This window comes from Mercenaria mercenaria, chromosome 16 (genome assembly GCF_021730395.1).
Source record: "Mercenaria mercenaria strain notata chromosome 16, MADL_Memer_1, whole genome shotgun sequence".
Lineage (NCBI taxonomy): Eukaryota > Metazoa > Mollusca > Bivalvia > Venerida > Veneridae > Mercenaria > Mercenaria mercenaria.
Window position 1 is genome coordinate 3,552,291 of NC_069376.1, and position 24,339 is coordinate 3,576,629.

General features: G+C 36.7%; 1 protein-coding gene across 1 annotated transcript in view; it reads right to left on the minus strand.

The window, feature by feature from the left end:
- The window catches only part of LOC123556276 (uncharacterized), a 103,599-nt gene that overhangs the window by 52,663 nt on the left and 26,597 nt on the right, over window positions 1-24,339 (minus strand). The window contains exons 2-5 of the mRNA XM_053526060.1: window positions 6,397-6,970; window positions 4,480-4,638; window positions 2,616-3,131; window positions 1,772-1,847 (exon numbers count right to left, since the gene is read on the minus strand). Coding sequence (XP_053382035.1) covers window positions 1,772-1,847; window positions 2,616-3,131; window positions 4,480-4,638; window positions 6,397-6,957 — 1,312 coding nt within the window. The 5' untranslated portion in view covers window positions 6,958-6,970. The remainder of the gene's footprint in view (window positions 1-1,771; window positions 1,848-2,615; window positions 3,132-4,479; window positions 4,639-6,396; window positions 6,971-24,339) is intronic.

Consider the following 24,339-nt stretch of genomic DNA (forward strand, 5'->3'; position numbering starts at 1 on the left):
GCTACTCTGTTAGAAAGAGCCAGAGTAACCAGAGGTAATGATATCCTGGTGACCCGGCTAAGTGGCTACTTTGGCTGACAAGAGTAGCCAGAAGATGTTAAAAATCTAGAAACTCTGACTACTCTGGTTGAATTCTGGCTACTCTGGCCAGCCAGAGTAACCAGAGGTCTGGATACTGGATGAACTCTGGCTACTCTGACCAGCCAGTGTAACCAGAGTTATGACTATCCTGACTGATCTCTGGCTACTCTGGCTGAACTCTGGCTAGCCAGAGTAACCAGAGTTCTGACTTCTCTGGCTACTCTGGCTAAACTCTGGCTGAACTCTGGCTGCTCCGGCTAATTTCACGCACATATTATTAGTATTGTAAGTGAAACCCCTACTCGTCATTCGTATCGATGGCTCAGTGGTTACAACACATGGCTTTTATGCTGGTTCGAGCCCATAAGTGAGAACATTTTTTTATTTTCATTTTGAAATTGTAATATACTGAAATAAAATAAACCGTGAATAAAAATGATATTAAAGAAAAGAAATTTAAAAAAAGAGATAAAACTAAAAAAAGATAGTTGTAAATATACACTGGAGGAAATATTAGATTACCTTAGATTCGAAAATTTTGGGCACGGACAGTCCTACATGTAGCGAGTCGCAGTTTTGCACTTCCCTTATGAGCAGAATCAGGGTGGCCATTTTTTAAATTGCGTGCACTTTTTGTGCTTTAAATTAATGGCAAGATCAGGATTCTCATACAAAAATAAAGAAAGTTATCAAAACGAAAGTTTTACACCATCCATTAAAAAAACATGCCAAAATCATCAATTATGCACCTTTTGAACAGCGTGCAGTGATCCCGCTGCAAGAACAATGCCAAATTATTGACTTTCTCAATTTACATGCAAGTCCTTACTGAACTTCAGGTTATAAACGGAATGGGGGCCCATCCAGCTAGTTTGTTCACAAAATAGCGAAAATGTTCTGGGTACCAATCAACAAGCACAGATGCCTTCCGTGATTTGAATTTTTCTGCGAAAATGTGTCTCATTAATTCATACAAAGCTAGCAGCAGTTAGTTTTACAATTGACATCAGAATTTTACATATCACGGCTGTATAAATTTTCTAAAGAATTAACAATCATTACCTGTCACCATATTTTACAAACATCCGAAATGACGAAGTTCTAATTATTACAAATATTGGCGGGGGCAAAATTCGAAGTGACCTCGGCTCATAAGAGCAAGCTACATAACTATAGCGGACGCAACTTGACCACAATAGTTGACCTTAAGTTTGTATTATAAATTAAAAATGTATTAGATATACATGTTTCGAAAATCGAAGGCCGTACACACGCCACAATGTTGTAATGGAAGTCTATGGGAAAACATTTTGTGGTCTCTAACCTATTGGATATTTGCATAAAAGCTAACAAACCCTTTTCCTTTCTCTGTTGTAAAGATATGGCTCATTACGTTAATATGTCTCTTACACTGTATTTTAAATATAAGAAATTAAAATAATATCATCAGTATGCATAACATACTACACAGAATTACTTTAAATGTTCATCAATCAGAAACACCTGTTGACCAACATCAGTTTAACTGATATTGCTTTCTTCCTGTTTTTCTACAGAAAATAGATGGTTCAACTCGATAAAAGAACACAAATATAAATTCAACACACCGATAGGACTTTCACACTTTAATAATACAAATAATATAATGATATAAAATGTTTTTTAAATGTTGAGTAAAGGTAAGAATTACCTGCTCTCATTCTTTCATAATTAGGCTGCAGAGCCCTGTCAATAGGACTTGACTTCATTAAATCGTCTGCTGTTGCCTATATCAGAGAAATTTAACAGTGTAAATGCTTGTATTTATCTTTTTTTTCCACGATCAAGCGCTTATATAAATCAAGTCAGTGATTTTTTTCTTAATTTGGTGAATTCATTTTAAACAAAATGCTCAATAGTAACACGACAGTTAATACAACTATAGGTTTCTGCAGTTACTTAAAACTGACTTTGAAAAACAAATAACAAAAATTTCAAGGGTCAATAGGTAAAAGGTCAATTTCGTAGTCACATTGAGACTAAAAACGGTTCCTAATTGAGAACTGATTAATGCGTCAAACTTTATAGGATGATTCCATGTAAACAGTAAAAGCACATTGTTATTATAAAGATCAAAGGTCAAGGTCACTGTAACACTGAGACTGAAAAAGGTTTGACCATTGCTTAGCTGCTTAATCTAATTGACTGATGCGACACAAAACAGTTAAAGATAAAATAGGTCTTACACAAATTGTTACAATTGGAGGACGATCCCTCTTCAATTTTTACAAATATAGTTTTATGTCTGTATTTCATTTGTGTTGATATTTTATATTTAATATCAATTAAACAATCTAATTAACCAATTATGTTGAACTTTTCAATAACTGCTAAGACCTTTTATATTTTTTTGGTATAAATGCCTTGCATTCCCGACAAGACATAAAACCCTCGAAACATGAGTATCAGCCAAGTCTAATGACTCAGTCTTTATTAATTTTTCTCGAGATCAATATTTTTCATATAACTCTATCAAAAATACAATATAATTTTACCTTAGTAATATCATCATTACGCTTGGCCTCGATCTGAATCTGAGCTGACTGTTTTCTTTCCAGCTGATTAAGTATATCTTCTCCTTTACGCTCTAAATGCTTTTCAATTTCTTTCCCTTTTTGATTTAGTTTCCCTTTTGATTCCAATTCTACCATTCTCAAATTATCTTTGATTTCCATCTCTTTTTTATCCATAGTCTCTGTAGATTCAACTTCCTTCATCCTAATCGCTTCCTTGATTTCTTTCTCTCTCTTCTCTAGTTTTCCTTTTAAGTCGATTTCTGACTTTCTCAAATCATCTTTCATATCTACCCTTTTCTGTGCGAGTTCATCTTTGATAGTTGAACCTATCTCCTTTATCTGTGTTTTACTTTCATCAGTTTTAACTCCAATTTCATTCGATGCGTCAACTATTCTCTGTTCAAGATTCTTTTCCTTCTGTTCGATTACATCCATTGCAATACGACGCACTTCCAATTCATCTGTAGTTGTTATTACAAACTTTTCCTGCATTAGCTGTAAATTAAATATAAATTATCTGGAACAATTTATCTTTATTATAGCACTCAGAGCTATAATGATACTTAACAAGACAGTCTGAAAGACCACTTAATTCCAAGCCACTGTGATTGATAGTAAAATGGTAAACCTTTGACCTTGACCTTGAACTGGCATAGCTGACTCATGAATTCTGCACATCATCTTGATGAGGAGATCAATTGACCCAAGTTACATGAAAATCTATTAAAGAGATTTAAGAGATAAAGAGCTCAAACTTTTGACATTGAGTTGTGATTTGACCTTGAGTTGACAAGGCTGACTCATGACTTCTTGATTAGGTGATCATTTGACCGAAGTTTGATTTAGGAGATACAGAGTATACACAAAATAGAAGGCTTAAACATTTGATCCTAGATTGCGACCTTGACCTTGAGCCGGCATGGCTGACTCATAAGTTCTGTACATCGTCTTGATAAGGTGATCCTTCGACCCAAGTTTTACAAAATTCCTTCAAGAGTTAAGGAGATATAGATCTAGAGCGGACACGAAATGGAAGGCTAAAACCTTTGACCTCGAGTTATGACCTTGATCTTGAGCCGGCATCGCTGAATTATATGTTCTGCACATCGTCTTGTACAGGTGATCATTTGACCCAGGTTTAGGAGACACAGAGCGGAAACAAAATGGAAGGCTTACACCTTTGTCCCTTAGTTGTGACCTTGACCTTGAGCCAACATGGCTGACTCATAAGTTCTACATATATCATTGATGAGGTCATCATTTTATCTAAGTTTGATGAAAATCCTTCAAGGGGTTTAGGAGATACAGAGCGGACACATAATGGAAGGCTAAAAAAATTACCCTAAATTGTGACCTTGACCTTGAGCCGGCATGGAATTACAAGTTCTGCACATCGTCTTGATGAGGTGATCATTTGACCCAAGTTTTATTTAATTCCTTCAAGGAGTATAGGAGTTATAGAGCGGACATAAAATGGCTAACACATTTGACCTTGAGTTGTGACCTTGACCTTGAGCCGGCATGGCTGACTCATAAATTCTGCACATCCTCTTGATAAGGTGATGATCTGAACAAGTTACATGAAAATCCTTCAAGGGGTTTAGGAGATATAGAGAGGACACAAGAGTGTTACGGACGGACGAAGGACGGACGGACAGAGACCCCCTAGAACCCCTATCACTCGTGGCGGAGAATTAAAAATAGCTGAAATTAGCGCGGAATTTAAAACAACAAAAAATATCTATGCATGCGGAAAGAACATTATATACTTAGTCTAAATAACATATTCATTATAAAACTTCAGTTATTTGAACACAGGAACAGGTTGCGTAGGGAATATTACCTCAAGCAGTTTCTTGACCGCATTTTTAGATTCCTGTCTATCTTTCATTTCTTTATCATCTTGCAGCAGTTCTATCATATCTTCTATATAATTTGCAATGTCTGTGTCCTCTACTTCCATATTGTTACAATGAAATATGGCGTTTCTGTGTTGAAGTACCTACAATACATTAACAAATCAACAAGGCTAATAAACATTATTTAGACACAACGTTTTCTATCACAAATGGTGAAGTCATGAACATTGCATTTAGTATGTGTATGTAAAACAGAACAGGACAGAACTGAACAAAAAGAAAACTTTACTAAGTCTTGCAGTAGTACATCGCCTATTATTCACGAAAAAAAACAATACTAATTTACCAGTCATAAATGACCTCCATGTCAAATGTGACCTTAGACGAAAGCATTCTCTAGTCATTTACTAAAAAGTTCTACTGCTCTGGGTCAATGTGACCTTGACGTTTGGCCTTCTAACATCAAAATCATTAGGAGTCGTCTGCTCGTCATGATCAGCCGCAATATTAAGTTTCGTGATCCTAGTCCCAAGCGTTCTCAAGTTATTGTCCAGAAATGGTTTAAGTATTTCGGGTCACTGTGACCTTGACCGTTGACTTACTGACCTCTAAATCAAAATAAGTCATCTGTTGGTCATGGTCAACCTGTCTATTAAGTTTCAGGACTCCGGAAAAGGTTTAACTATTCCCGGTCACTTTGACATTGACCTTAAATCCACCAACTTCAATATTATGAAAAGGAGTAATTCGCTGGTCATGACTAACCTCCCCATCAACTTTCATGATCTTAGGCCTTATCATTCGGCCAATATCTGCGAAATAATATACCCCTCCCTCTTCGGATGAATGGTGGAGGTGGGGGCATTGTAAATAATATGATACAAAACGTCATTTCAATTAGATAATTTTTACATAATGGGCGGCTATACGTCAGGCGTAGTAATTTCATATTAATTCGATTCTAATAGCACTATTAGATGAGATCTGATGTCATTGCTGGGTCGTGTATGTAACAGAACAAATATACGTATATTACGAGTGAAATATTCGATCGAAAATAGTACACACATGTACGTTGGACTTTGATTTTCAGTGGCAGACCAAAACGAATATCTCAGACCACCAGCACTACTACCACTACCACACTACCACTACCACACATGATTACTTTGTGCGGATGACTCCGCTACCTTGGTATCTGGTAAAAAAAGCATTGAAAAAAGCTAACAGAAGATCTTCAATCAGTTAGTCAGTGCTTTATTGAAAAACAGTAAATTTTATTCGGCTCAAAGCCCAGGTTAAAGTCGGATAATAACCTTGATATAAGTTGCAATGGTCAAACTATAAATTCCACATCTGAATCATCTGAAGTATCTATGTGCAACTTTAGACAGAGTCTTACTGGTGAATAATGGCTAACTCTAGTATCAAACAAATTTCTTACTGTTCATACTAAAAGACTTTTGGTTTTAGTCTTTATACAGTGTCATTTTTACTCACTATGCTTGTTTTATTTCTGGTTTTACGGCTTATCTCTGTTTTGGAAAAAACAGCCTACATGGTTATCCAATTTGGAAATGATTTAGTCAACGTTTTGCATGATTTCATTATTCCGACTTTCCTACGTCGTAGTTTGTTCTTGTCAATGTTGTAGTACTTACCTGCCGCCCATGCGCACAGATCTGCTCACGAAATTACGATTACGCTAGGTAGAAAGTAGCTACTGCATTTTCAACACAATGATAAGCTCGAAAATGATTGAAAGTACATTTTTTGTTCATAAAATTCTTTCAAACTTTTCAAACTAACATTTTTTATAAAGTATATTAATGTCATTGTTGTTGTAACCGTAAATGCTTGAAAGTAAACATTAAGCATAATAATGTGTATATGTTACTTACCCTTGAGAAAGCATCACTGCCATCAATTATACACTGGATATGGTGATGAAACTCTATGTTATTAATCAACAGATGCAACAAGCCGGAACAGTCTAACTCAGTTGCTCTTGTCTTGTGTTCATATCCTGGAGCATTTATGAAACATTTTGCAACAGCCCAAGGTTCAGTACACCACTGTTGAGCGTCTGTGTTTTTCCAGTATGGAGCAGGAGGTGTGGATGCGTGACGCCTAATGATTTCATCGTATATAGCACCACATACGTTGTTAGGACAAGACGTTTTCCCGCGTGGGTGAAGACAGTTACAATGTGTTTGACCGAGAGGACATTGTCTATTTTTGGTTTGAACATGGTCCGGCTGGAGTGTGCGTACATCGCATAGTCCACATGCTACTGCCGATAGATTATGTTTCTGTTTAACTTTATCTAATATATCAGCATGCTGCTGGTTAACAAGATGATCACAGAATGGTTCCAAGCCGTCTTTTACATATTTAATACCAAGCCCGGCTCTCACCCAGTTCCTGTATTTCTTGTTCTCAAGCTGCGCCCTGTGGTCCATTGTTTATCTTTATCTGTAAATAAGAACGGTATCAATATGCCTGTATTATACATTACTATGCTGAAATGATATTCAAAATGATATATAACATTTGTAGTCACCAGCTGTCTATATTATTTAATGCATGTGGCTGTCTAGTTTATATACGTTCTTAAGGCCTAAAAAAATTCTTTGTTTTCGGTAAAATGCTCAGTTTTGCATCTTTTTGTTAAGATTACCCCACCCACTTAAATGTGAATATCTATAAAAGAAAGTCAAAACTGGAAACAGTAACACTTGTTAATGAAACTTAATACATGTAGGTATATTACCACAAAGTATAAATAAAATCAAAAAAAAACATTTTGCGCAGACACCTAACTGGGACCCCCCCCCCCTTTTAATGACGTAGTTATTGTGCGGACAAGGTCAATAATAGCAATATTTGACATTTAAACTCCAAGTGTGACCTTGACCTTTAAGACATGGAAACGGGTGTTGCGCGCGACACGTTTTCTCATGGTGGTGAAATATTGTGCCAAGTTATTTTAAATCCCACAAACAATGACGGGCTTATAGTCCATGCAAAAATATCCAAAATATCCGGAGGGACGCACTGACGCACGCACGCACATACACCGCACCGAACAGCCATTTGGACAACCATGTCTTCGCTCCCTTACGGCCTCGACAAAAAATGGCACGGAAAAATGATAAAATAATGGCGGATACAAACAGTCTCTCTCTCTTTTTTTTTGCTCTGATGAACTATTTTCATTCCTTTCTTTGCATTTTGGGGTCTCATGTTATAGCTGATTCTTTTTTGCATGAAACATGGCCTCAACTTTTCTTTGATTTCTTTTTTAAGAATTGACAATATCATTTAATAAAATGGTCCTGATGTGTGCTGTGGCCATTGAAAATATGTCAATTTTATATAGAATAAAGACAAACAGCTATTTAGTGTGTTACTTTAAATAAATGTAATTATCAGATATCTAAGTATTGTCCGTAAGTACTGTCCTGGCACCCATGAATATTCCGTATATTTCAGTAAATCAATTATCGGTGTCGAAACGTAAATAGTGATATAACTTTTGCATGTATATACTTCTTAACTGATGGGAGGTCATAAGTGTAGGTGGCTGTGTGGACAAACCGTTTAGCTATCAATCTCAGGGTTGTGGGTTAGAGTCCTGCGTCAGGCTAAATCACCATTTTTCCAAGTTTTATATGCAAAGCTACCACTTACTTGATCAAACTTATCTTGATTTTGATGGTTCCTTTATTGAAAGTTATCAAATTGTTGTACAACAAGGCAGTCTAAAAGACAGCTAAATCCCCCGCCACTAGTACAGACAGTGAAAGGATAAACCTTTGAGCTTTAGCTGTGACCTTGACCTTGAACTGACATGGATGACTCATGTCTTTTGTGCAACGTCTTGAAGAGGTGATCATTTGACCCAGGTTTCATGAAAATCCTTCAAGGGTTTTTGAAGATACAGAGCTCAAACCTTTGACCTTGAGTTGTGACCTTGACCTTGAGCTGACATGGCTGACTCATGAGTTCTTGATGAGGTAATCATTTGACACAAGTTTGATGAAAATCCTTCATGGGGTTAAGGAGATACAGAGTTGACATAAAATGGAAGGCTCAAACATTTGACGCTAATATGTGACCTTGAGCCAGCATTTGAGTTTTACTTATTGTTTTGATGAGGTGATCATTTGACCCAAGTTTGATGAAAATCCTTTAAGGGGTTGAAGAGATATAGAGCAGACACGAAATGGATGGCTAAAACCGTTGTCCTTGACTCGGCATGGCAGACTCGTTAGTTCTGCACATTGCCTTGATATGGTGATCATCTGACCCAAGTTTCATATGAATCATGCAAGTGGATTAAGAGATACAGAGCAGACACAAAATGTAAGGCTCAAACCTTTGATACTCAGTTGTTACCTTGACCTTGAGCCGGCATAGCTGACTCATAATTTCTGCACATCGCCTTGATGAGATGATCATTTTGACCCAAGTTTGATGAAAATCCTTCAAGGGCTTTAGGAGATACAGAGCGGACACAAAATGGAAGGCTCAAACATTTGAACCTGAGTTGTGACCTTGACATTGAGCCGGCATGGCTGACTCATGAATTCTGCAAAACGTCTTGATTAGGTGATCATTTGACCCAAGTTTCATGAAAATCCTTCTTGGGGTGTAAGAGTGGACACTAAAGTGTTACAGACAGATGGACGGAAGGATCATTTGACCCAAGTTTCATGAAAATCCTTCTTGGGGTGTAAGAGTGGACACTAAAGTGTTACAGACAGATGGACGGAAGGACGGATTGACATTGATGAATGATCATCTGACCCAAGTTTTATAAAATTCTTTTAAGGGGTTTAGAAGATACAGAGCGGACACAAAATGGAAGGCACAAAACTTTGACATGATTTGTGACCTTGACCTTGAGCCGACAAGGCTGACTCATAAGTTCTGCACATCGTCTTGATTAGGTGATCATTTGACCCAAGTTTCATGAAAATCCTTCTTGGGGTGTAAGAGTGGACACTAAAGTGTTACAGACAGATGGACGGAAGGACGGATGGAGACCATTCCTATAACAACCACCTTTACCCCCACCCCCACGCAGTTGTGGCGGGGGATTAAGCAAGAGCTGTCACAGGAGACAGCGCGCTCGACTATTTCGGTGCTTGATAGTGAAACTGGGCACATCTGAGGAAACTAGAGCTGTCACTGGAGTGTTTAATGACTCCAATTGTAGATGAAGATATTGCACAATAGCCTGAGTCTATGTCAAAAATATCAACTTGAAGTAATAAGAGAGGTAAAGATAAAATGTACCAAAACTATATAAGTATATCCTAAGCAAAAAGGGGCATAATTCATTAAAAATTGGTGCCAGAGTTATGCACCTTGTGTCACATAGTGTGGGTGATGATGTTGAACACTATTTTAAGTTTGAATTAAATCTATTTAGTATTAACAGATACAGAGTGAAAGTGCATCAAAACTTTAACCTAAAATTCTAAGTAAAAAGGGGGAATAATTAATGAAAAATTGGTGCCAGAGTTATGCACCTTGCATCATATGGTGTGGGGGATGATGTTGAACAACTATTTTAAGTTTGAATCAAATTCATTCAGTAATAACAGAGACAGAGTGAAAGTGCATCAAAACTTTAACCTAAAATTCTAAGTAAAAAGGGGAAATAATTCATGAAAAATTGGTCCCAGGGTTATGTACCTTGTGTCATATGATAAGGGTAATGATGTTGAACAATTGTTAAAGTTTGAATCAAATCCATTCAGTAATAACAGAGATAGAGTGAAAGTGTGAAATCATGAAACAAGAGCTGTCTCCATAGGATGACACATGCCCCCGATGGCACTTTGAATGAATAGTTATGGCCGATGTTAGAGTTAGGACCTTTGATCTACGGAGCTGGGTCTTGCGCGCGACACGTCGTCTAACTGTGTCACACATTCATGCATAGTTATTTTAAAATCCATGCATGAATGACGAAGATATGGACCGGACATGCCCATCAATGCACTATCATGAAAAATGACCTTTAATGTCTAAGTGTGACATTGAGCTTTGAGCTACAGACCTGGGTCTTGCGTGTGACACGTCGTCTTACTGTGGTACACATTCATGCCAAGTTATTTGAAAATCCATCCATCGATGACAAAGATATCGACCGGACACGCCCATCAATGCACTATCCTTTAACGTCTAAGTGTGACCTTGACCTTTGAGCTACGAACCTGGGTCTTGCGCCCGACACGTCGTCTTACTGTGGTACACATTCATGCCAAGTTATTTGAAAATCCATCCATCGGTGACAAAGATATGGACCGGACACGCCCATCAATGCACTATCTTTTAATGTCTAAGTGTGACCTTGACCTTTGAGCTACGGACCTGGGTCTTGCGCGCGACACATCGTCTTACTGTGGTACACATTCGTGCCAAGTTATTTGAAAATCCATCCATCGATGACAAAGATATGGACCGGACACGAAAATTGCGGACAGACCGACAGACTGACAGACCGACAGACAGACAGACGGTTCAAAAACTATATGCCTCCCTTCGGGGGCATAAAAATGGTGCCAGAGTTATGCACCTTGTGTCATATGATGTGAGTGATGACGCTGAACAACTATTTTAAGTTTGAATCAAATCCATTCAGTAACAAGAGATCACCGAGTGATCTTGGCGCCCACCAACGTGCCATTTTTGAGTGTTCCAAATTTCAAGACTTACTGACTATCTCAAGGTCAAATTTCATTTCCGTACACAACACTGTGCATGTGGTCCAAATTCGAAAGCAGTAGCTTGAGAAATGTGAAAGTAGGTCACTAGATCAATTTCAAGGACAAAGTTCTTTGTACACAAAACTATGCATGTGCATCTAGTTTGAAGGCTGTAGTTTGAGAAATTTGAAAGTAGGTCACTAGGTCAATCTTAAGGTCAAAGTTTATTTCGGTAAACAAAACTATGCAAGTGGTCCAAATTTGAAAGCTGTAGCTTGAAAAATGTGGAAGTAGGTCACTAGGTCAATGTCAAGGTCAAAGTTTGTTTCGGTACACAATCCTATGCATGTGGTCTAAATTTGAAGCCTGTAGCTACAGAAATGTGAAAGTAGGTCATTAGGTCAATCATAAGGTCAAAGTTCATTTCGGTACACAAAACTATGCAAGTGGTCCAAATTTGAAGGCTGTAGCTCGAGAAATGTGAAAGTAGGTCACTAGGTCAAAATCAAGGTCAACTCATGTCAAGGTTCATCTTGCCACTCAAAACCATACAAATTTGAATGTTGTAGGTTATTGACAAGAAGATTTTAAAAGCTTTTCCCTATATAAGTCTATATGAACCATGTGACCCCCGGGGCGGGGCCATATTTGACCCTAGGGGGATAATTTGAACAAACTTGGTAGAGAACCACTAGATGATGCTACAATACAAATGCCAAAGCCCTAGGCTTTGTGGTTTGGATAAGAAGTTTTCCCTTTATAAGTCTATGTAAACCATATGACCCCCGGAGTGGGGCCATATTTGACCCTAGGGTGATAATTTGAACAATCTTAGTTCTAACAGTCACATAAAAAGAAAAAGGTCACATAAACAGAACGGAATGAATGACATCAAAGAGAAAGTACCGTTATGCAGTCACTTAACCATCATTTCGCGGGCACGGACTGACGGACGGACCACGGACGCAGAGTGGTTTGAATAGCCCACCATCTGATGATAATGGGCTAAAAATTCTTCTCAAGTGCATAAATCTAAACATTATGGGTGAATTAAGGACCATGAGAGTCTGAATCTATTCTACCCAATAATGAATTGGGACTTTGGCATAAAGATTTTGAATGTTCACAAACTCTAATCTATATGCCCAATATTATCACAATTAAGGATGCAGTTAAGGACAGTCAAGCTTTACAAATCCACTTTCTTCATAACATAAAACATGTAGATTGCAACCTTAACAACTGCCACATACTAGTATACATGGTTTACACAGCAAGTTAATAAAATAAATGTATTACGCCAGAATTCTTAACTGTGCCCTTGTCTATTAACAGTAATTTGGATGAAATCTGTATGCGTCATGGCAGGATCTTAAGTAAAATAGACTCCCAGAACAGCACAGCTGGTTCAAGTAATGAGGCCTTTAATATTACATACCATCCTGCATTATCCAATCTACATATAAATTACATGTATGTTTACAAATGTACATGTCAGAATTCAATACTGTTGAAATATATAAAACAAGAAAAAACTAGAACATGAAAATTCTGATATGGCTGACTTTAAGACTTGAAGAAAGGTCATAGACTGCTAAGCCAGGTAATGGGTGAAGAATTACGGAAGACAGACAAAAATGAAAGAAAGAGCAGTATGCTAGGAGACAATAGATGTCCAGAGTTAAAGGTAAACAAGAAGCTGCGTTCAATAAACGCTTGATGCCCCCGGTGGCATCCTTGTCGATACAAAGCAACCTAAGTCCAAAACGAGGTCAAGTTCAAGGTCAAACTGATGTCAGGTGATGTCTGAAGATGAGGAATGTTCACAGGTTACATCTGCATTAGTATCAATTAATTCTTGTAAGAGGTATTGATGCTAGACGAAACGGTCCCATTTGGTTAACCAAGAGATGGCCCATATAAAGCAACCTAAGTCCAAAATGAGGTCAAGGTCAAACTGAGGTCAGGTGATGTCTGAAGATGAGGAATGGTCACAGGTTACATCTGCATTAGTATCAAGTCATTCTAGTAAGGGGTATTGATGCTAGACGAAACAATCTCATTTGGTTAACCTCGTACAGACGGACGGACGAATGGACAAACGGACAGGACAATCACTATATGCCTCCCGCATCAGTAGATGCCGGGGGCATAAAAAAATGAGAGAAAGAGCAACAGGGAAAGATTTTGTTTTCACACCAACAAAATCATAGGTCATATGGCGATATTCCAACTTTGATGGTGGAGGAAGACGCCATGTGCCCCTTCACACAGTATTTCATTACAGGCGGGCACCTGGGTAGAACAACCGACCTTCCATAAGTATGCTGGATGGCTTTCTTACATGAAGCGTTCAATGCCCCAAGCTGCAAAGACTCAAACTACATTGGTGAGGGACAAGTGAACGGAGGCAAGATAGATGACATGGGTCTGATGTCAAAGGTGAAAGAAAGAGCACTTAGGAGAAATGACAGATAACCTCAGAGTCTGAGGTCACAAATGAAAGAAAAATACTGATGAGAGATGATAGATGACCAGGGTTTGATGTCACAGATAAGAGAAAGAGCACTGAGGAAAGATGACCAGGTCTGAGGCCAAAGATATGGGAAAAAGTGCGCTGACAAGAGATGATAAATTACCACAGAGTCTAAGGTCAAAGGTAAGACATAAAGCACCAAATTACCAATGTCTGAGATAAAAGATGAGCGAATTAGAGCAGTCAGAAGAGGTGACAAATGACCAAGGTCTCAGGATATACAACTGAGTTTGGAGACCACACTCTTAAGCAACCTTTTCATTGGTCAGTTTTAGATTTTGCTCAAACTCGATAAATCGGAAGCTGTACAACCGTCTCAAACTCAGCTCTCTTGTTTCTATTGTACCTCAAGAGGAAACAAGACTGCATAAGCCAGTATAAAACTAAGATTGAAGACCAGACTTAAAATGCAGCCTTGCCATTGGTCAATTCTAAAACTGTGCTCAAAAACAGCCAATCAGTCAGATGAGGGAAATTTGAGACTGCTTGGAAGAGACTGAAGACAGAAAGCAGTTGACTGGAACAGTGCACTCTCATTATTATGCAGAATCAGTACTTTTACAGTAAATCTATATGTAACTTCTAAGTTCTCAATCAATAACAGAAATGTTCTCTCTCACACTACTACAGCAAAGCCCTCTTCAAACTACGCTAATCTGGAATAACTCCACCACTCTAGCAAAGACAATGCCAGAAAACATCATCTGTTTAAATATGCACAATATCTAAAACTGCATGTTGTGTCTACTGATGGGCAACTGCTAAAGCAGTTCAGTGCCTTCTGCATCATTTGAAGTTTTGTAATTACATGTGCAACTGTGTAATAAGCCAGCAGCATGGCAGAAGTTTCCAGATGTTGTATGTGAAATTCCTGTAATTTACAAAATCCATAAAATTGATTCTGTAAAGTACTTACGATTTGATACGGGAATCATGTATACTACAATCGGTTCTGTCATATTCACGTAATTCCCAATTTCTGCAGTTCTGACATAAATGATTTCGAATTATTGGAAATAATAGCGCACTCCCACAAGTTTCGTTCAGTCACGTTTTTGACACGGATCAATTGGTAAATCAATGCGTGGTAAACTTCCTGTTAACATCTTAGACAGTCTTAGGGAACTGGGTTTCAATAATTCAGAGCCTGTATGTCAATAATGTGGTTCTCAAATGTCTAATTCCATGAAATATTAGACTATATGAATGTAGAATCTCTCATTTTGTTACAGCATTAATGTCTCAGCGACAGTATGTGTTAATATGCATGAATCAGCGGAATTAAAAGGTCTGAAAGAGAGTTGTCAACTACAAGCTTTACATACAGTCTTAATTAATCAGGTTATATTCAATATGAATGCAAGAGTCAAACAGTTGAATACAGATTCATCATGGAGTCATTGCAATGTATTTTTTTTAAAGTATTCCCCTTAAATCTGGAGGAAAGAGAATTTACTGTACATTTCATTAAGTCTCATGAAGCTGCACTAGCTTAACCAATCTGGGTGTCTTTCGTCTTTTCCTTTCCTCTGCTGCATTCTATGCTTGCTTCCAACCGATCAATTTATTTTAAATCAGAAAGTCCATCATAACTGAGTTAGGCTGCAAGAGTGTATAAGGATGTTACATCTTTCATTTCCTCTTAAGAAGAGACACAATCAAACCAAGTTTACTGTTAATTTCCATGCTTTGAAAGGATTTTCTTACAAATTTAACAGCATTTACAGTATTAAATGTTAAAATCACAAAATTTTCACAATCTGACAAGGAATAAATTCTATTAAAAATTTGAAGATAGAAACTCTCTGCTCTGCTTCCTTGCAAAGCAATTTGTTAATTTTGTATAATTATACTCTTCATAAGCTGATAATTATACAGAACTGCGAACTTGCTCTGCAGAATGCAGACTCCAAATGAAATTATTAAATTGGATTTTTTTTTAATGCTGAGAGAACTAAATATTAATACAAAACTAATTGCTAATGTTTGCTGCAGTGAAGTTCCTTCTGCATTATTTGTTGTTTTTTTCCATACTAATACTTTAACTGTACAATGTATTCATTAAACTTAATTGCTACAGAGATTATTGAATTTCGAGACATCTTGCCAACATTAACTTCTTCACAAGAAGAGAAGTGGAAGTCTAATGAATAGTCAGATGCAACAATTTTAGCCCATTCATCAAATAAACAATTTTTCCGACCTAAGGATTAAACTCAACAGAAGGCTCACACGCATCTATTAAATCAAAGCGAAATTTTCTTACAGAAAACTAAAAATTTAAGGCTACATGTATAGTAAGAGTATAACTGCTGATGCAACTTTTAGACAAAATTATAAAGAAAATTGTTAAAGCCAAAATTGCCTCCAGATTTTTGAAAAAAAAATTAAAAAAAAAAGATAACTTTTTAGGAGGTCTTTAGCGTATAGTAATTTCATTAGAAGGAAAACTAAGATGTGTTTTAGTAAGTTCCTCTATAGTAACACTCTTTAAACCAATGATATATCTATATAGAAATCTCTTGAAAGCATCAGACACTCAACTGAAATTTGATAAAACTAGAAGGAATTTAATTAGCTGTACATTCAAGTATCTATTTAAACAATACTGATTTATCATTTAATATATCAATCTGACAGTAATGATAAAATTTTCTTGTTGATCAGCAGAAATGTCTCTTTAAAGCCAAGTCAACATTTATCTGTGAGAGAGCTAAGACATAATACATTTCATCAATATTTTTCCAACAAAACTTCCAAAAAGTATTTTCCCAGAATATTTCTCATTAAGTTTGCAGAATTAATCTTTTTATCTCCTGTGCATTATACTGTCATTGCTTAACCAATCACCCAGCAGACCGTATGATAAAGTCTTTCGATTAAATCCTTTCTGTTCCTGTCAATGCATAGGCAAATAAACGTTCCAATACAGAGCTTTCTGTTAATAAATATTTAATGTTTTCTATTTTTTCAACAATTCAACTACAAAGAAAACACAGAATCATTTCGGTAGATACACTTATATGGTAATAATTAATCTGAAATCTCCAGAAGGCTGACACAGAACCACAAAACCTGAAAACTACAACAGTATCAATCTAGTTCAAAGGAAATAAGACATGGTGATTTTTCGGGATGGCATTAAATATTTATAATACATAGCTATTCAGAGATTATGTTCGCTAGCTTTCAGACAGTAACTGTACTTTACTATTAAACACATATGAATTTATAAGTCAAAGTCATGTTTATAAATATCTAAATCGCATTTCATCAAGTCGTTTCAATTTTACATGTTTACGCAAATGTAGGAGTTTATGGAAGACTTGTATCTATTTTTGTATTACGGTATCAAGGGAGTCTTTAATGTATACACAAATCAATACATAATCAATGCTTCATTTTCTGTAACATACAGTTTAACTACACAGTTAATAATAGATATATATATTATATATAAAGACTATTTTTTCTATATTAACTGGAAAAAGAAAATGAGCCGCACCATGAGTAAACCAACATAGTGCATTTGCGACCAGCACGGATCCAGACCAGCCTGCCCATCCGCACAGTCTGGTCAGGATCAATGCTATTTGCTAATGGTTTGTCTAACTGCAATATGCTTTGAAAGCTAACAGCATGGATCCTGACTAGAATGCGCGGATGCCCAGGCTGCTCTGGATCCATGCTGGTCGTAAATGCATTATGTTGTTTTTCTCATGGTGCGGCTCATTAATGGAGATCAAAGTCAAACTGATTTTACAGCAGACTAATTAAATTACAGTTCCTTCGTATAGAGTATATAACTGTTTATAGAATACCAGACACTAAATGAGACAAAACTGCTCAAATCTTGAATCAATTTATCACACAATGGGAGACAACTCTGAGAAGATATATCAAACACCCACAATGACTGACATTTACTAAGAAATTTATTGACGTTACATGACATTTCCAAATCCTACATTCATTCAATATTTATAGCTAAGTTTTAGTGTACTTAAATTCTGATTTCAGCAAAGTTCCTTAAAAATTCAGGAAACATTTTTTTTTTAATTTCTGCCATACTGGTTTCAAACAAATTTCCAGTGTAAATTTGATCTTTCTGGGATTTCCTTAAGAAAACTTCTTTCAAGTTTTATTATTTATAAACAGCTTTTATACTGTGAAAATAAGAAACTTCCGTTAGCTGTAACACAACAAAGATAATGAAATGGTTCATTAAAGTACGAGGTTTCAAAGCTATAGTCAGTATTTAAGAAAAGTGAACTTAAACTAAAAACAACCAAGAAATACAGATTTTCTAATTCTAAGATAAAATGGCCCATATTTCTGATAAAATGCAAGAGAGAGTTATGGTTCTAATGATTATAAGCAAATGTACAAAGTTTCAAAGCTAGCTCATAATAGAAATCAAGAAAAGTGACAAAAATAAAAAGAATTCAAATTTTCTAAGTATACAAGAGATCTTGGCGCTCACCAATGTGCCATTTTTGAGTGTTCCAAATTTCAAGACTTACTGACTAGCTCAAGGTCAATTTTCATTTCCGTACACAACACTGTGCATGTGGTCCAAATTCGAAAGCTGTAGCTTGAGAAATGTGAAAGTAGGTCACTAGATCAATTTCAAGGACAAAATTCTTTGTACACAAAACTATGCACGTGCATCAAGTTTGAAGGCTGGAGCTTGAGAAATATGACAGTAGGTCACTAGGTCAAAAGCAATGTCAAAATTCACTTCAGAACACAAATCTATGCATGTGGTCCAAAATTGAAGCCTGTACCTTCAAAAATGTGAAAGTAGGTCACTAGGTCAATGTCAAGGTCAACGTTTGTTTCAGAACACAATCCAATGCATGTGGTCTAAATTTGAAGCCTGTAGCTACAGAAATGAGGAAGTAGGTCACTAGGTCAATCTTAAGGTCAAAGTTCATTTCAGTACACAAAACTATGCATGTGGTCCCAATCTGAAGGCTGTAGCTTGAGAAATGTGAAAGTAGGTCACTGGGTCAAAATCAAGGTCATATTTCATTTCGGTACGCAAAATTATGCATGTGGTCCAAATTAGAAGCCTGTACCTTCAAAAATGTGAAAGTAGGTCACTAGGTCAATGTCAAGGTCAAAGTTTTTTTCGATACACAAAACTATGCATGCGGTCAAAATTTGAGGGCTGTAGCTTGAGAAATGTGGAAGTAGGTCACTAGGTCAAAATCAAGGTCAAATTTCATTTCCGAACACAAAATTATGCATGTGGTCCAAATTTGAAGACTGTACCTTCAAAAATGTGAAAGCAGGTCACTAGGTCAAATTCAAGGTCAAAGTTTTTTTCGGTACACAAAACTATGCATGTGGTCCAAATTTGAAGCCTGTACCTTCAAAAATGTAAAAGTAGGTCACTAGGTAAATGTCAAGGTCAAAGTTTTTTCGATACACAAAACTATGCATGCGGTCAAAATTTGAAGGCTGTAGCTTTAGAAATGTGGAAGTAGGTCACTAGGTCAAAAGCAAGGTCAAATTTCATTTCCGAACACGAAACTATGCATGTGGTCCAAATTTGAAGCCTGTACCTACAAAAAATGTGAAAGTAGGTCACTAGGTCAATGTCAAGGTCAAAGTGTTTTCTGGTGTACAAAACTATGCATGTGGTCCAAATGTGAAGGCTGTATAGCTTGAGAAATGTAAAAGTAGGTCACTAGGTCAAAATCAAGGTCAAATTTTATTTCGAAACACAAAATTATGCATGTGGTCCAAATTTGAAGACTGTACCTTCAAAATGTGAAAGTAGGTCAAAAGGTCAAAATCAAGGTCAAAGGTTTTTTCGGTACACAAAACTATGCATGTGGTCCAAATTTGAAGCCTGTACCTTCAAAAATGTGAAAGTATGTCACTAGGTCAATGTCAAGGTCAAAGTTTTTTTCGATATACGAAACTATGCATGCGGTCAAAATTTGAAGGCTGTAGCTTGAGAAATGTGGAAGTAGGTCACTAGGTTAAAATCAAGGTCAAATTTCATTTCCGAACACGAAACTATGCATGTGGTCCAAATTTGAAGCCTGTACCTACAAAAAATGTGAAAGTAGGTCACTAGGTCAATGTCAAGGTCAAAGTGTTTTCTGGTGTACAAAACTATGCATGTGTTCAAATTTGAAGGCTGTATAGCTTGAGAAAATGTGAAAGTAGGTCACTAGGTCAAAATCAAGGTCAAATTTTATTTCGAAACACAAAATTATGCATGTGGTCCAAATTTGAAGACTGTACCTTCAAAAATGTGAAAGTAGGTCACTAGGTCAAAATCAAGGTCAAAGTTTTTTTCGGTACAAACACGAAACTATGCATGTGGTCCAAATAAGAAGGCTGTATAGCTTGAGAAAATGTGAAAGTAGGTCACTAGGTCAAAATCAAGGTCAAATTTCATTTCCGAACACGAAACTATGCATGTGGTCCAAATTTGAAGCCTGTACCTACAAAATAATTTTGAACATGAAAGTAGGTCACTAGGTCAATGTCAAGGTCAAAGTTTTTTCGATACACAAAACTATGCATGCGGTCAAAATTTGAAGGCTGTAGCTTGAGAAATGTGGACGTAGGTCACTAGGTCAAAATCAAGGTCAAATTTCATTTCCGAACACGAAACTATGCATGTGGTCCAAATTTGAAGCCTGTACCTACAAAAAATAAGAAAGTAGGTCACTAGGCCAATGTCAAGGTCAAAGTGTTTTCTGGTGTACAAAACTATGCATGTGGTCCAAATTTGAAGGCTGTATAGCTTGAGAAAATGTGAAAGTAGGTCACTAGGTCAAAATCTAGGTCAAATTTTATTTCGAAACACAAAATTATGCATGTGGTCCAAATTTGAAGCCTGTACCTTCAAAAATGTGAAAGTAGGTCACTAGGTCAATGTCAAGGTCAAAGTTTTTTCGATACACAAAACTATGCATGCGGTCAAAATTTGAAGGCTGTAGCTTGAGAAATGTGGACGTAGGTCACTAGGTCAAAATCAAGGTCAAATTTCATTTCCGAACACGAAACTATGCATGTGGTCCAAATTTGAAGCCTGTACCTACAAAAAATAAGAAAGTAGGTCATTAGGTCAATGTCAAGGTCAAAGTGTTTTCTGGTGTACAAAACTATGCATGCGGTCCAAATTTGAAGGCTGTATAGCTTGAGAAAATGTGAAAGTAGGTCACTAGGTCAAAATCAAGGTCAAATTTTATTTCGAAACACAAAATTATGCATGTGGTCCAAATTTGAAGACTGTACCTTCAAAAATGTGAAAGTAGGTCACTAGGCCAATGTCAAGGTCAAAGTGTTTTCTGGTGTACAAAACTATGCATGTGGTCCAAATTTGAAGGCTGTATAGCTTGAGAAAATGTGAAAGTAGGTCACTAGGTCAAAATCAAGGTCAAATTTCATTTCCGAACACGAAATTATGCATGTGGTCCAAATTTGAAGCCTGTACCTACAAAAAAATGTGAAAGTATGTCACTAGATCAATGTCAAGGTCAAAGTGTTTTCTGGTGTACAAAACTATGCATGTGGTCCAAATTAGAAGGCTGTATAGCTTGAGAAAATGTGAAAGTAGGTCACTAGGTCAAAATCAAGGTCAAATTTCATTCCCGAACACGAAACTGTGCATGTGGTCCAAATTTGAAGCCTGTACCTACAAAAAATGTGAAAGTAGGTCACTAGATAAATGTCAAGGTCAAAGTGTTTTCTTGTGTACAAAACTATGCATGTGGTCCAAAATTGAAGCCTGTACAGCTTGAGAAAATGTGAAAGTAGGTCACTAGGTCAAAAGCAAGGTCAAATTTCATTTCCGAACACGAAACTATGCATGTGGTCCAAATTTGAAGCCTGTACCTACATAAAAATGTGAAAGTAGGTCACTAGGCCAATGTCAAGGTCAAAGTGTTTTCTGGTGTACAAAACTATGCATGTGGTCCAAATTTGAAGGCTGTATAGCTTGAGAAAATGTGAAAGTAGGTCACTAGTTCAAAATCAAGGTCAAATTTCATTTCCGAACACGAAACTATGCATGTGGTCCAAATTTGAAGCCTGTACCTTCAAAAATGTGAAAGTAGTTCACTAGGTCAAAATCAAGGTCAAAATTTTTTTCGGTACACAAAACTATGCATGTGGTCAAAATTTGAAGATTGTACCTTCAAAAATGTGAAAGTAGGTCACTAGGTCAAAATCAAGGTCAAATTTCATTTCCAAACACGTAACTATGCATGTGGTACAAATTTGAAGCCTGTACCTACAAAAAAATGTGAAAGTAGGTCACTAGGTCAATGTCAAGGTCAAAGTGTTTTCTGGTGTACAAAACTATGCATGTGGTCCAAATTTGAAGGCTTTATAGCTTAAGAAAATGTGAAAGTAGGTCACTAGGTCAAAATCAAGGTCAAATGTTATTTCAGTACACAAAATTATTCATGTGGTCCAAATTTGAAGAGTGTACTTTCAAAAATGTGAAAGTAGGTCACAAGGTCAAAATCAAAGTTAAAGTTTTTTTCGGTACACAAAACTATGCATGTGGTCCAAATTTGAAGCCTGTACCTTCAAAAATGTGAAAGTAGGTCACTAGGTCAATGTCAAGGTCAAAGTTTTTTTCGATACACAAAACTATGCATGCGGTCAAAATTAGAAGGCTGTAGCTTGAGAAATGTGGAAGTAGGTCACTAGGTCAAAATCAAGGTCAAATTTCATTTCCGAACACGAAACTGCATGTGGTCCAAATTTGAAGCCTGTACCTACAAAAAAGTGTGAAAGTAGGTCACTAGGTCAATGTCAAGGCCAAAGTGCTTTCTGGTGCACAAAACTATGCATGTGTCCAAATTTGAAGGCTGTAGAGCTTGAGAAAATGTGAAAGTAGGTCACTAGGTCAAAATCAAGGTCAAAGTTTTTTTCGGTACACAAAACTATGTATGTGGTCAAAATTTGAAGATTGTACCTTCAAAAATGTGAAAGTAGGTCACTAGGTCAATGTCAAGGTCAAAGTTTTTTCGATACACAAAACAATGCATGCGGCCAAAATTTGAAGGCTGTAGCTTGAGAAATGTGGAAGTAGGTTACTAGGTCAAAATCAATGTCAAATTTCATTTCCGAACAGGAAACTATGCATGTGGTCCAAATTTGAAGCTTGTACCTTCAAAAATGTGAAAGTAGGTCACTAGGTCAATGTCAAGGTCAAAGTTTTTTCGATAGACAAAACTATGCATGCGGTCCAAAATTTGAAGGTTGTAGCTTGAGAAATGTGGAAGTAGGTTACTAGGTCAAAATCAAGGTCAAATTTCACTTCCGAACACGAAACTATGCATGTGGTCCAAATTAAAACCTGTACCTATAAAAAAAGTGAAAGTAGGTCATTAGGTCAATGTCAAGGTCAAAGTGTTTTCTGGTGTACAAAACTAGCATGTGGTCCTAATTTGAAAGGCTGTATAGCTTGAGAAAATGTGAAAGTAGCGTCACTAGGTCAAAATCTAGGGCAAATTTTACTGCGAAACACCAATTATGCATGTGTCCAAATTGAAGACTGTACCTTCATAAAATGTGAAAGTACGTGTCTAGGTCAAAATCAAGGTCAAAGTTTTTTTCCGGTACACAAAAATATGCATGTGGTCAAAAATTTGAAGATGGTACCTTCAAAATGTGAAAGTAGGGTCTTAGGTCAATGTCAAGGACAATGTGTTTTCTGATGCACGTAACTATGCATGGATGTCCTAATTTGAAGGCGGTTTGCTTGAGAAAAATGTAAAAGTAGGTCCATAGGTCAAAATCTAGGTCAAAAATTTATTTCGAAACATAAAATATGCATGTGGGCCAAATCTGAAGACTGTACTTCAAAAATGTGAAGTAGGTCATAGGTCAAAATCAAGGTCAAAGTTTTTTTCGGTACACAAAAATATGATGTGGTCAAAATTGAAGATGTACCTTCTAAAATGTGAAAGTAGGTTCACATAGGTCTATGTCAAGGTCAAAGTTTTTTGCGATACACATAACTAGGCATGCGGTCCAGAATTTGAAAGCTGTAAGCGTGAGAAAGGTAGATGTAGGTCAATAGGTCAAGAGCAAGGTCAAATTTCATTTCGAACACGAAACTATGCATGCGGTCAATAATTTGAAGGCTGGAGCTTGAGAATGTACAAGTAGGTCATAAGGTCAAAAGCAAGATCAAAATTTTCATTTCCGAACACGAAAAACTATGCATGTGGTCCAATTTGAGCCTGGACCTACAAAAATGTGAAGTAGGTCACTAGGTCAATGTCAAGGTCACAGTGTTTTTGGTGTACAAAACTATGCATGTGGTCCAAATATGGAAGGCTTGTATAGCTTGAGAAAAATGTGAAAGTAGGGTCACTAGGTCAAAATCAAGGTCAAATTTTATTTCGAAACACAAAAATTATGCAAGTGGTCCAAATTTGAAGACTGTACCTTCAAACATGTGGAAAGTAGGTCACTAGGTCAAATAAGGTCTAGTTTTTTTGGTATACAAAAACTATGCATTGTGGTCAAAATTTGAAGATTGTACCTTCAAAAATGTGGAAAGTAGAGTCCCACTAGGTCAAAATCAAGGTCAAGGTTTT